The sequence below is a fragment of the Electrona antarctica genome (assembly GCF_951216825.1).
Source record: "Electrona antarctica genome assembly, chromosome: 12".
NCBI classification, from domain to species: Eukaryota; Metazoa; Chordata; class Actinopteri; order Myctophiformes; family Myctophidae; genus Electrona; species Electrona antarctica.
This window is the reverse complement of record NC_136793.1, coordinates 15224237-15236736: the sequence shown is the minus strand read 5'-3', so window position 1 is coordinate 15236736 and position 12500 is coordinate 15224237. Positions and strand designations below refer to the sequence as shown.

At 43.8% G+C, this 12500-nt stretch overlaps 2 protein-coding genes across 2 annotated transcripts in view; both read left to right on the top strand.

Moving 5' to 3' along the window:
* LOC306934279 (heterogeneous nuclear ribonucleoprotein A0-like) overlaps window positions 1-12500 on the top strand; it is a gene marked incomplete at both ends in the record, with an annotated part of 306611 nt that overhangs the window by 220366 nt on the left and 73745 nt on the right. The window lies entirely within an intron of this gene.
* Window positions 1-12500, top strand: part of trpm6 (transient receptor potential cation channel, subfamily M, member 6) — a gene marked incomplete at its 5' end in the record, with an annotated part of 56326 nt that overhangs the window by 12098 nt on the left and 31728 nt on the right. Inside the window, 11 exons of the mRNA XM_079515951.1 lie at window positions 245-324; window positions 607-645; window positions 1561-1750; window positions 2985-3198; window positions 4423-4547; window positions 5111-5282; window positions 5770-5948; window positions 6509-6628; window positions 8235-8307; window positions 8979-9079; window positions 10803-10937. Of these exons, the coding sequence (XP_079372077.1) occupies window positions 245-324; window positions 607-645; window positions 1561-1750; window positions 2985-3198; window positions 4423-4547; window positions 5111-5282; window positions 5770-5948; window positions 6509-6628; window positions 8235-8307; window positions 8979-9079; window positions 10803-10937 (1428 nt within the window). The remainder of the gene's footprint in view (window positions 1-244; window positions 325-606; window positions 646-1560; window positions 1751-2984; window positions 3199-4422; window positions 4548-5110; window positions 5283-5769; window positions 5949-6508; window positions 6629-8234; window positions 8308-8978; window positions 9080-10802; window positions 10938-12500) is intronic.

Sequence of the window (12500 nt, the reverse complement as noted above, 5' to 3'; positions counted from 1 at the left end):
TGTTTCTTTGCCTTGGTTGATGCTTACTCTCCTGATTTCAATCTCACACTTTGACATTAAGAGTGTCCACTAATTGCCTTGAATTGTAATCCTAAAATGAGACTGGAGACGAGTGGATTGTGTGCACACACTGTGGATTGTGTACACGCACTGTGGATTGTGTACAGGCACTGTGTACACACAGTGTGCACAGTGTACACAAGTGTGGCATCTAGACTAAACACCCTTTTCCCTCCTTCTGCAGTCCAGGAAGTCTTGGATTGAAGAGACGTTCTTTAAGAGGGAGTGTTTGAAGTTTATACCGTCCTCCAGGGACCTTCACAGGTAACTATAACATCCATTTGTAAACTAATTATAAAACCGGTATACAGGGCTTAAGTTGTCAAGAAAATACCTCTCTAACCCATCATGCATGCATGATAGATCTATAGCACTCTATAGTGTTACATTATCTGACATAGCACTCTATTGCTTACTGTAAATGCATAAATTGTATGATAGGCTAACATGGCTTAAAATCCCTATACTGTACGTAGTATTCGGTCTGCCTACTTCCCTTTCACTTTCTTTTCTAATGTGACATTTTCCTGTTTTTGCTTTTTACAGATGCTTGCCAGCATGCCAAGTGTGCCAAAATTTGATAAGGTACGAATCGTACGATATATTCCAGAAGAGAGAGTGTGTGTGTGTGTGTGTGTGTGTGTGTGTGTGTGTGTGTGTGTGTGTGTGTGTGTGTGTGTGTGTGTGTGTGTGTGTGTGTGTGTGTGTGTGTGTGTGTGTGTGTGTGTGTGTGTGTGTGTGTGTGTGTGTGTGAAAATGTTGAATCATTGAAAAATGTTGATCTTTTAAGACAAATCTTCCCCTCTGGCGGTCCCTAGCAAGAAATCCTTTGTACATGGGGGACTGTGGCCAAATACATATCAATTTGGGTGTCCACGAAAAGGTTTGAGAACTTCTGCCTAAAGGCCTATTCATACTCCAATTTTAGGTGACAAGGTGACCACCGAAACGGTGGTGAATAAAAACACAGAGATGTGTTTGGGACAAGCGGTGAATCGCCTAATCACCGCGGCGTGACATCATGTTGTCGTTTTCGGCAGTCACCATATCACCTGAAACTGGAGTATGAACTGAATAGGCCTTTAATTTAGACCTGAGGTCGATTCTAAAAATGACTTCTAAATCATGACTTTGGGTTTCTGAAAAACCCATGTTTGGTTCTCAAACATTTTCATGTCAAGGACCCCCAAAAATATATGTAATTGGCCGCCGACCCCCCATCTGAAAATATGTTGTTCCAGGGACCCCCCAGAAGCCAAGATTTTAGTTAAAAACGTTCGTTCTGAACGAATATATATTCAAAGATTTGAGCCACATTTTCACGATTTTTCAAAAATAGCAGATCTACAAGCTCGTAGCGCGGCACCGAGTGCCGCGCTACGAGCTTGTAGATCTGCTATTGTTCAATAGCTAAAGTATAACATAATCCTTAAAACACCAAAATGGGTTTCCCGTCCTGAATGGGGGTAACGCTCCTCTGCCTCCATCCATGTGTTATAGATGCCACTGTGGTCGTCTGGTAGGGGAGCACTCGTCGCAGGCCTCGGCCCCTCCTCCAGCGCCCCTGGGCCCTGGGCCGGGATGTCCAGACGAGGACTGGTCCGTGGAGCTCCACACACAGGCCAGTCCCACCAACGCCTACGGGACCATCGACTTCCAGGACATTGCCACGCGTGCCAGCCGGGCTAAGGTCTGTACCAGTGGTTCCCGAAGTGGGGTCCGGGGACCCCTAGGGGTCCTTGAGGGAGTTCCAGGGGGTCCCCAGCTAAATGATAGTTTGGAACCAAATGGACCCTTTATGGGTCTGCAACTCTGAGAAATGGACCCTGACGGGTCCATTTGGTTCCATTTGTACACTCTCAGAGTTAAATTAACATTGATTTTACAATATAAATTGGGGGTCCCAGAGATAGAAATCCCATTAAATGGGGGTTGGTAGACTAATATGCATGTCAAACTGGGGTTCCTTAATTAAACGGGTTGAGAATCACTGCTAGAGCCGTAAAAACCTTCTCTTATGGAGGTCCCTCACATATCTTTTCAAATGGGGGTCCGTGGGGCTAATTCGTGTAAATTTGGGGGTCCTTGACATGAAAAAGTTTGGGAACCACTGGTCTGACTCTGTACTACCCTGAGTAATGACCTGCTCCCCTTTGGAAAAGGTTTTCTTTACAGAGAAATACTTTACAAGTAAAAGTACCAACAGTAGAAAATACTCATTATGCAGTATTGTCCCATTTCACAGGTTTCAAATGTGTAAATATCTTTTGAAAATAGCAGATCTACAAGATCTAGCAGGTCTACATTCTGAGCTTGTAGGTCGGGTATTTTCAAATGGCCAAAATGGGTTGAAGTGGTTAATGCATGTTTTGTAATAATAATCAAAATCTACAAAGTAACTGTGTTGGAAAAGTTACTCAAAAACAGTAATGACCTATTACTATTACTTGGATTTTTTTTTATTACTTTACATATTACTCCCTGCCAAAAGTAACTAGTTACTTATTACTTTTTCTCAACCCCCGTATTGCATCTTTTGTCCAGTTTATTCCGGACGGTTTAAGGCCGCATCCTTCCGCATCCGATAATTCACACGTACAGACAAGTGCACATAGTTTCCATATCCAAAATAGTATTAGTAATATTATTACTCAAAATTTAAAGTAATTAGTTATATTACTAGTTACTGGAAAAAGTAATAAGTTACTTTAGTTACTTTCCAACATTGGTAACAAGCTGTCAAATAAATATAGTGTAGTAAGTAGCGGACTAAAGCAGAGTAAAAGTACAATATTTGGCTCCAAGATGTAGTGGAGCAGAAAGTATTGGAAATTGGAAATACTAAGTACAAATACAAATAAATTGTACACAGTGCTTAAGTAAATGTTCTTAGTTGCTTTCTGCCACTGGTATGTCCTGTGCAGTACGTCCGCGTGGCCGTGGACTCTAAGCCAGAGGCCGTGCTGCAGCTGATGCTGAGGGAATGGCAGATGGAAAGACCCAAGCTGCTCATCACCGTCCAGGGAGGCTCTGAGAACTTCCCCCTGTCCTCCAAGGTCCAGCAGGCCTTCAGCAAGGGCCTGGTCACCGCTGCCCAGAGCACGGGGGCCTGGATCCTCACCGACGGCCTCAATACCGGTACAGAAAAAAGACCAGCGCTTCTTGGGAATAGATGGAAATCTGTGGCTTAATATTTGTTTTGTAATAATAACAAAGTTACTATCTAAAGCAGGGTCCCTTAATTAAGTTTCCCCAAGGGCCATATTTATTTTTATTTTTTGTTATTATGGAGAGTTATGATGGAGAGTTGGTAACCAAATGGACCCTTATAGATCTTTAACTCCTCAGGGCCGGATAGATGATCCTCGTGGGCTGCAAATGGCCCGCAGGCTGCCTATTGGGGAACCCTGATCTAAAGTATACAAATAATTGTAGTTGAGTAAAAAGTACAATATTTGCCTCTGAGATGTATATGGAGCGAATTAAAAGTATTGAAAATTGGACATATTCCAGTAAAAAAAAAGAAAAAGAAAAAAGTAACCAAGTACAGCACTTGAGTAAATCTACTTACTACAGATGCTATGTACTGTTTACAGTGTAAACATTGTATCCATGCTGTAGGAGTGTCCAGGTATGTTACAGTGTAAACATTGTATCCATGCTGTAGGAGTGTCCAGGTATGTTACAGTGTAAACATTGTATCCATGCTGTAGGAGTATCCAGGTATGTTACAGTGTAAACATTGTATCCATGCTGTAGGAGTGTCCAGGTGTGTTACAGTGTAAACATTGTATCCATGCTGTAGGAGTGTCCAGGTGTGTTACAGTGTAAACATTGTATCCATGCTGTAGGAGTGTCCAGGTGTGTTACAGTGTAAACATTGTATCCATGCTGTAGGAGTGTCCAGGTATGTTGCAGTGTAAACATTGTATCCATGCTGTAGGAGTGTCCAGGTGTGTTACAGTGTAAACATTGTATCCATGCTGTAGGAGTGTTCAGGTGTGTTACAGTGTAAACATTGTATCCATGCTGAAGGAGTGTTCAGGTATGTTACAGTGTAGACATTGTATCCATGCTGTAGGAGTGTTCAGGTGTGTTACAGTGTAAACATTGTATCCATGCTGAAGGAGTGTCCAGGTATGTTACAGTGTAAACATTGTATCCATGCTGTAGGAGTGTCCAGGTGTGTTACAGTGTAAACATTGTATCCATGCTGTAGGAGTGTCCAGGTGTGTTACAGTGTAAACATTGTATCCATGATGTAGGAGTGTCCAGGTATGTTACAGTGTAAACATTGTATCCATGCTGTAGGAGTGTCCAGGTGTGTTACAGACTAGTGTAAACATTGTATCCATGCTGTAGGAGTGTCCAGGTATGTAGGCGAGGCGGTGAAGGCGTACGGCACCCATGACCTGAGGAAGAGGAACGCGGTGGGGGTCATGCCCTGGGGAGTCATCGACAACAACATGGATCTGATTGGCAGAGACGTGAGTTATTATAACATGCTTATTATTAATAGACCACTGCTTCTCAATGTGTGGCCTGTCTGCCATCAAAATGAGGAATAGTTTAAAGTACCACTTGAGCCCTGTTTTATTTTTTCGGATAGCCGGAAATATTAATTTTGGCTATTTTTGAGGGGCGCCAGCTAGTTTGTACCACGGAATGTGATGATTTGATTGGCTGAGCACGGAATGTGATGTATGATGATAAGAGCGCCCCTCACTTCACACAAGGGTGATTTTTGAATAAAAATTCAATTCAATTGAATTGACAAATGTTGACAAATTGTTTATTATGGGTGTCCATTCATCCATCCATCCATCCAGCCATCGATGGATGGATGGATGGATGGATGGATGGATGGATGGATCTATCTTCAACCGCTTATCCGTAGTCGGGTCGCGGGGGCAACAGTTCCAGCAGAGAGCTCCAGAGTCCAGACTCTCCAAAGCAACATATTGGTGCAGGTGTTCAGGTCTCTGTTGCGTTGCATGCGTTGTGATTGGTTCAGGTCTCTGTTGCGTTGCATGCGTTGTGATTGGTGCAGGTGTTCAGGCCGTATCAGCCACTGGGGAACCCGTTGAGTAAGAGGGCGTGTCTGAACGGTTTCCACTCCCACTTCCTGTTGGTGGACGATGGAACTGTGGGAAAACATGGCTGCCAGGAGGGTCTGAGGAGGAGGCTGGAGAAACACATCCAGATGCAGAGGATACACCCACGTGAGTGTGTGTGTGTGTGTGTGTGTGTGTGTGTGTGTGTGTGTGTGTGTGTGTGTGTGTGTGTGTGTGTGTGTGTGTGTGTGTGTGTGTGTGTGTGTGTGTGTGTGTGTTGCTGTGTCAGAATCAAGTTCACATAACAGGTTTGCAGGTCTAAAGAAGAGAGCGACATTTGTTACTAGTTACTTTGTAGATTTTTATTATTATTACAAAACATACATTAACCACTTCAGCCCTATATACATTTTGGCCATTTGAAAATAGCAGATCTACAAGCTCACAATGCGTCGCAATGCGACCCATTCTGAGCTTGTAGATCTGCTATTTTCAACAATTCAACATTTGAAAACTTGAAGTGGGACATTCTGCACAATGAGTACTTTTACTTTTGGTGTTTTAAGTACATTTTAATGCCAATACTTTTGTACTTTTCCCGAAGTACATTTTGAATTCTGGACTGGACTGTATATGTTTCCACCACTGCTTGCAGGATTGAACCAGGGTGTAGCGGTGGTGTGTGTGGTGGTGGAGGGCGGTCCTGCCATGCTGTCTGTGGTGTTGGACTACGTCAGCAGTGTGCCCCCCGTGCCCGTGCTTGTGTTTGAGGGCTCGGGCAGAGCCGCTGACCTGTTGGCCTTCTTACACAAACAGACTGACGTGGAGAGGTTGGTATATACTGTACAACACATGGTCCATTTCACCCAACACCTGAGGCCCATTCTACAAATGTCTTCTTAATCAGGGGTTCTCAACGTCTTTGGCTGAGGACCCCCGGTAAATACTTACCCCCCCTCCCCACCACCAATACAATTTGACCACTACAGTAACCTTATTAATAGAGAAAATACATCATAAATAAATACTGAAACCATATATAATCATTAACTATGTGTACTATGTAAACTCTACATTTCCATTTTCCAGCCATTCAGTTGCAAAAACAAAACATTATTTATTTATTTATTTGAAATAATTTCGGGACCCCCCGAGGGGTCGCGACCCCCAGGTTGAGAACCCCTGTTCTAAATCACAGCAACATATTTTTCTGATGAACCTATGTTGCTATATTCAACCCGGTCTCACACACCCAACCACGGTCTCATCCACACGGTGAAATAGCACAGATTGGCAATTCCGTACACACACTACTAGAAAACCCCAAGATATGTACATGATATTACACAGAAATAGACCGCGATAGAGCACACCGTGTGTCCTCACTCAGGCAGTTGGACGCTGACATCCAGGAGGACTTCTTGCTGAGGATTGGGAAGGTGTTTGGGGTGGACAGGACAGAGGCCTGTGGCCTGTACAGGCTGCTGCTGGACTGCATGGAGCACAGGCACTCTGTGAGTAACACTGTGCACGCACGCACGCACGCACGCACGCACGCACGCACGCACGCACGCACGCACGCACGCACGCACGCATGCACGCACGCACGCACACACACACACACACACACACACACACACACACACACACACACACACACACCACACACACACCACACACACACACACACACGCACACCAGTGTTGATTTTGACAAAAATAATAGTCATAGTCTTTTGAATCAATTAAATTTCATTTAGTTTCAGTCATATTTTAGTCATCTGAAATGTTTTAGTGTTAGTCTACTCTTAGTCGACTAAAACCTGTGTTTTGCCAGCTAGGCCTCATCGCGTCGTAATGCCTGCCTGATTTTACACTTGATTGCATGCTGAAAATAGCCGATCTAGTTGTGAGCTTGAGTGCAGCACCCAACCACACATAAATAGACTTCTACTGGATCTCCTCTCCACTAGCCCCTCCCTAACATTTTAGTCTAGTTTTTATTTGTCAATGAAATTGTCAATATAGTTTTAATCATTGTAGCTTAGTTTTTATTTCATTTTCGTCTGTGAAAAAAGGAGGTTGACGAACATTTTTCGTAATAGTTTTAGTTGACAAAATCAACACTGCTACACACTCTGATGTACATAATATTAGTTCTTCTATTTATAGTGACTCATAGGAATAGACTGTGACAACCGGGAATAGTCTGGTGACCACCCGAGAGATGGTTGACAGCCGTAATGTAGATGGCACCCGGGTGAGCAGCGTGTGTTAGTGCCCCAGCCTGTGTCCACCGTGAGGAGGAAGCCCAAAAAAACCACGTGAGGCCTTTAGGAGGGCCATTCAAGCCGCAAGTGGAGCCTGTGGCACCACCGTTTCCCTGCCGGTGGAGCCTGCAGAATCCACCACTCCCGAATGAAGTGTCTGGTGCTGGGAATCTGGTGCAACGCACAGGTCCTGGCTGCACCTGGTGAGAGCAGGAGTTGACCTGACAAGGCATAGGAGGTGCATGGCCAGTAGTCTACCCACAGTGCCCACTGCCTAGTCCCTCCACGCGCCGGATGGCTGCCCTGTACCCACCCAGTAACGGATGGCCCGCCCAGTACCGGCTGAGTAGTTTGGATTGTGTGTCCCTGGTTTTTCCCTAATGGGACTGATCGAGGGTAGCTAGTCTAGCTACTGGGACGTAAATCGGGACTTGATCAGCCCGGATGGATCACCCGAGTGAGGGGTATGATGTTGTCAGACCCCGAGGACCTTGGGGTATATCACTGAGGATACGTCAAAGGTGCATCCATGCAATGTTTTTTTGTTCGTAGCTGTGCTTTTCCAGCATAAATAATGGTTCAAGTGAATTCATGAATTTGCAGAACATTACAGATCTACAAGCTCACAACTGTGATTGTGAGCTTGTAGATTTGCTATTTTCAGTGAAGGGATTTGGTGTAGAGGGGAAAACAATGAATGGACCAAGTACAGGACCAGTACTTGGTCAACTAAGTATTGGTTTAATTAAGTAAAAGTATAGAGGGCTTTAAGTGGTTAAAGAGGTTTCTCGTTTTGTTATAGCTATTTATTGTTCATTTGCTGTTGTTTAAATGTCAAATCTTTACAATAGATCACCATCTTTGACTCTGAGTCAGAGGACCAGCAGACGCCAGATTCTGCCATCTTGACCACTACACTAAAAGGTACAGTAAAATATAAAACAAGAAATGATCACATAGTGATATTTGTCAGGTGAAAGAAGCACTGGTTTCTTTATTTAGTGACGAACGCTCCTCTCAACCGGCCGGTCTCAATCATAACATTACGTTACATAACATTGGGTGTCTCTAAAGATTTCTGTCACCTGTTTCCTGTTACCTTTTTCCTGGTCATGTGACCTGAGTAACCAATACATGACAGCAGCGTGTGTGGCAGCCAATCAGGACTAGGTCCCGACTAGGAGCCAAAGTCGTCATGCAATTTGACTAAATCATGTCAGTTTTCACCTGACAAAAAATACTGTTTTGTTTCTGTTTGTAATGTGATTAGTGACATGATTGTTGGTGTGTGTGTGTGTGTGTGTGTGTGTGTGTGTGTGTGTGTGTGTGTGTGTGTGTGTGTGTGTGTGTGTGTGTGTGTGTGTGTGTGTGTGTGTGTGTGTGTGTGTGTGTAAATTACTGGGTGGTGTGTGTAATTGACTGAGTGGTCTGTGTAGCTGACTGGGTGGTGTGTGTAAATTACTGGGTGGTGTGTGTAATTGACTGAGTGGTCTGTGTAGTTGATTGAGTGGTCTGTGTAATTGACTGGGTGGTCTGTGTAGTTGATTGAGTGGTCTGTGTAATTGACTGGGTGGTGTGTGTAAATGCTACTGTAGGTACCAAAGCCAGCCCTGCAGAACAGCTCAGCATGGTGCTAGCCTGGGACAGAGCTGACATCGCTAAGAAACATGTCCTGGTGTACGGACAGCACTGGCAGGTAACAATAACAACATTAAGACCTGAGACCAGACTCTACAAAATGTCATGACAGTGGTACTTAAACAATTTCATGTCAAGGACCCCAAAAATGATATGTAATTGACCACCAACCCCCATCTCAAAATATGTTGTTCCAGAGACTCCCCCAGAAGCAAAGATTTGAGTTTAAAACGTTCGCTGTGAAAGAATATATATTCAAAGATTTGCACACGTTTTCACGATTTCTCGCTATGCGCTTATAGATCTGCTATTTTTCAATAGCTAAAGTGTAAAATAATGGTTAATATGGTTAAACGCTAAAGCGACACAGATGCGTTCCAGGTCTTAATGGGTTAACAACACCATTCCTCACTTGTTTCACTGCAGGTCTAGCCGTGGGTTACATTTTATTTAAGTTACACTATATTTCTAGTATTATGTTGGCCAGGCCAGCTCAGCAGCCTTGTGGTTATAGTGTCCGTCCTGAGATTGGGAGTTCAAATCCCTGGCAGGGTCATACCAAAGACTCAAAAAAATGGGTCCCAGTTGGCACTCAGCATCAAGCGTTGGATTGGATCCATGCGACATACTAGCATCATGTCCAGGGGGTGTACTTTTACATCATGGCTGGGAGATAGCCTATTGGGAGTACTTGTATACATCGAGCTGCCTCACACTACAGAAACAGGAGTAGGTTACTGCCCTGTGGTTCTCATGGATCGGCAGAGCTTACTTACCTATTTAATTTCATAGGGCTGCACAATATTAGGAAAACAAAATCATGTGATAACATTGTTAAATATTGCAATGGTGATATGACTCGCGATAAGTAAACAAATATTGAACGAATGCAGTGCCGTTTTAGTGTCTTTATTAGGTTAGCTGTCAACATGGAGAATATAACTCGGACAATGAAGAGCTGTGAAGAAATGGATTATATTTCCATGCCAACAACATGATTTTACTGAAAACGTTGCACCTACAGCTGCTGTCGCCCTGGACATGACCAAGGGGGCAGGCAGACTTTCCAATGTTGAAGCTCTGGGTCCTAGTGGTAGGAGGAGGGACTACAGGCGGACCCGTGGATTCATGACCGGGAAACCCCGTGCAGCTGGGCTTTAACGTTGAGCGCTCGGTTGCCCTACGTCACTCAGGACCTCAAAGTTGAGGTCCGGGGAGGGACTTCCGGCAGTCTTCCGGGTGCTTCAAAACGCCACTGAGCAACTTCCACTGACATGAATAGCTGGGGGGGCGGAGCTTCGCGCCAGTTCAGTCTCTATTATATATATACTCTATGGACATGACGCTAGTATGTCGCAGTGACTTACCCCAATCAACCTTGATGCTGAGTGCCAAGCAGAGAGGCATTGGGTCCCATCTTTCAGAGTCCTTGGTATGACCCGGCCGCTTAACCCGAGTTACCAGTCTCAGCATGGACACTCTAACTATAACCACTAGGCCACTGAGCTGGTTGTATAAAATCTAAACTAAACAATAACATCCTTAGTTTACACCTACATTGTTGAAATAAATCAAGCAGTCTTTTGCAATACGTACATTGTGCGTGTTGATATTGCGTCAGTGACCATATACATTTATTTTTGATATATTAGGCAGCCCGCTAGGTTGTGCTTTGATACAGTTTTGTTATGTTGTTATGTTACATAAAATCATGCTACATCACATTACTGTAAGATGTATCGCTTCATTTCATCAAATTTTAACTTGTCTGTGCTGTGCAGGTGGGCTGGTTGGAGCAGGCCATGCTGGATGCTCTGGTGATGGACCGTGTTGCTTTTGTCAAGCTGCTGATAGAGAACAGCATGACCATGAGCAGATTCCTCACTGTGGCCCGCCTGGAGGAGCTCTATAACACGGTTATTATTACAGCACATTTTTATTATTACATGTTTCTCTATAACATGGTTATTCCCTGGTTTACCCTTCACTTTGTCATTGTTCATGCATTCTTGTTTCTCTTGTGCAATGAGTAGATGTACAACATGCATATTCTACTACGTAACATACTGCTTTTCATTTTATGGAGAGAAGGGATTAATTAAAAACTATACTACTACTATTTACTACTAGTTTAGGAAACAATTCTCGGCCCTGGGAATGTGTCGAGGTGTCCTTGACTTGCTCCCCCTAAACCCCCCTGACTCAAGTCTGACCACTGAGGCAACCCTCAGCTGAGTGAAGCTGAAAACTGAATTCCCTCTGCGGGATCAAATAGGTCTGATTATTATTCCTACCAATACTAATGCTAATAATATGCTGTCACTGTGAGCCTGAAAACTAGAGAATCTCAATCACTGCTCGGTCCAGAGGATTATATTTCCATGCCAACAACATGATTTTACTGAAAACGTTGCACCTACAGCTGCTGTCGCCCTGGACATGACCAAGGGGGCAGGCAGACTTTCCAATGTTGAAGCTCTGGGTCCTAGTGGTAGGAGGAGGGACTACAGGCGGACCCGTGGATTCATGACCGGGAAACCCCGTGCAGCTGGGCTTTAACGTTGAGCGCTCGGTTGCCCTACGTCACTCAGGACCTCAAAGAGGGGGAACCATGGGGTCACCCTGCAATAAGAACAACCTGATATTATAATGCGAAACCATTGCCACGCTATTTTTTTCCCCTTTCGCCTCTTTTCCCACAAGGCCTTGTCTTTGGAACGTAAACATAGGAACATCTTTGTTTGTGGACCCAGTGGGCGACTGTGTAAGCACAGCGCCTTTGATTGGAATAACAAATAATGCGCTTTTTAAGTGTTATGCACCAAAAGACAAATCCCCCCCCCCCCCCCCCCCCCCCAAAAAACAAACAAACAATTATTTCCTGGTGAATATTATTTGTGGTTGGTTTGTTTGTTTTACATACACTGCCTTCATCTTATGGATATAAAAGCATGTTTAATATTTAATCACTCTGGGATAACAAGTTCCCGTAAGAAGATGGGATTCCTCTTTTGGTATTTTGCAGATTGTTTATTCCCTTCAAATATGCCGTGCTGGTTGTTAGTAGGATTATTCATATGGCCAGTGGTGGGAGTAATGTACCTAAGTACCGTTTTGAGGTAGTTGTACTTTACTTGCAAAAAACATTTTTCAATCATTAATTACTTCTTCCCAACTACATCTCAGTTCCAAATATTGTACTTTTACTCCACTACATTTATTTGAAAACTTTAGTTAGTAGTTACTTTGTAGGTTTTTGATTATTATAAAACATACATTACCCACTTCAGCCCATTTCGGCCATTTGAAAGTATTGTTTCCGTAAGAATTCTGCCATTTTAGCAGTTTTAGCAGTTCTGTGCTATCGTTCTTCACGCAATTTGGCAATAATTATGGTAGAGGGCCGTGAGAAATGAGAAGGAACAGAAGCTCACAGTCATTCGTCCAAAGACCTCTGACCTATAGATCTCTCAATGAGT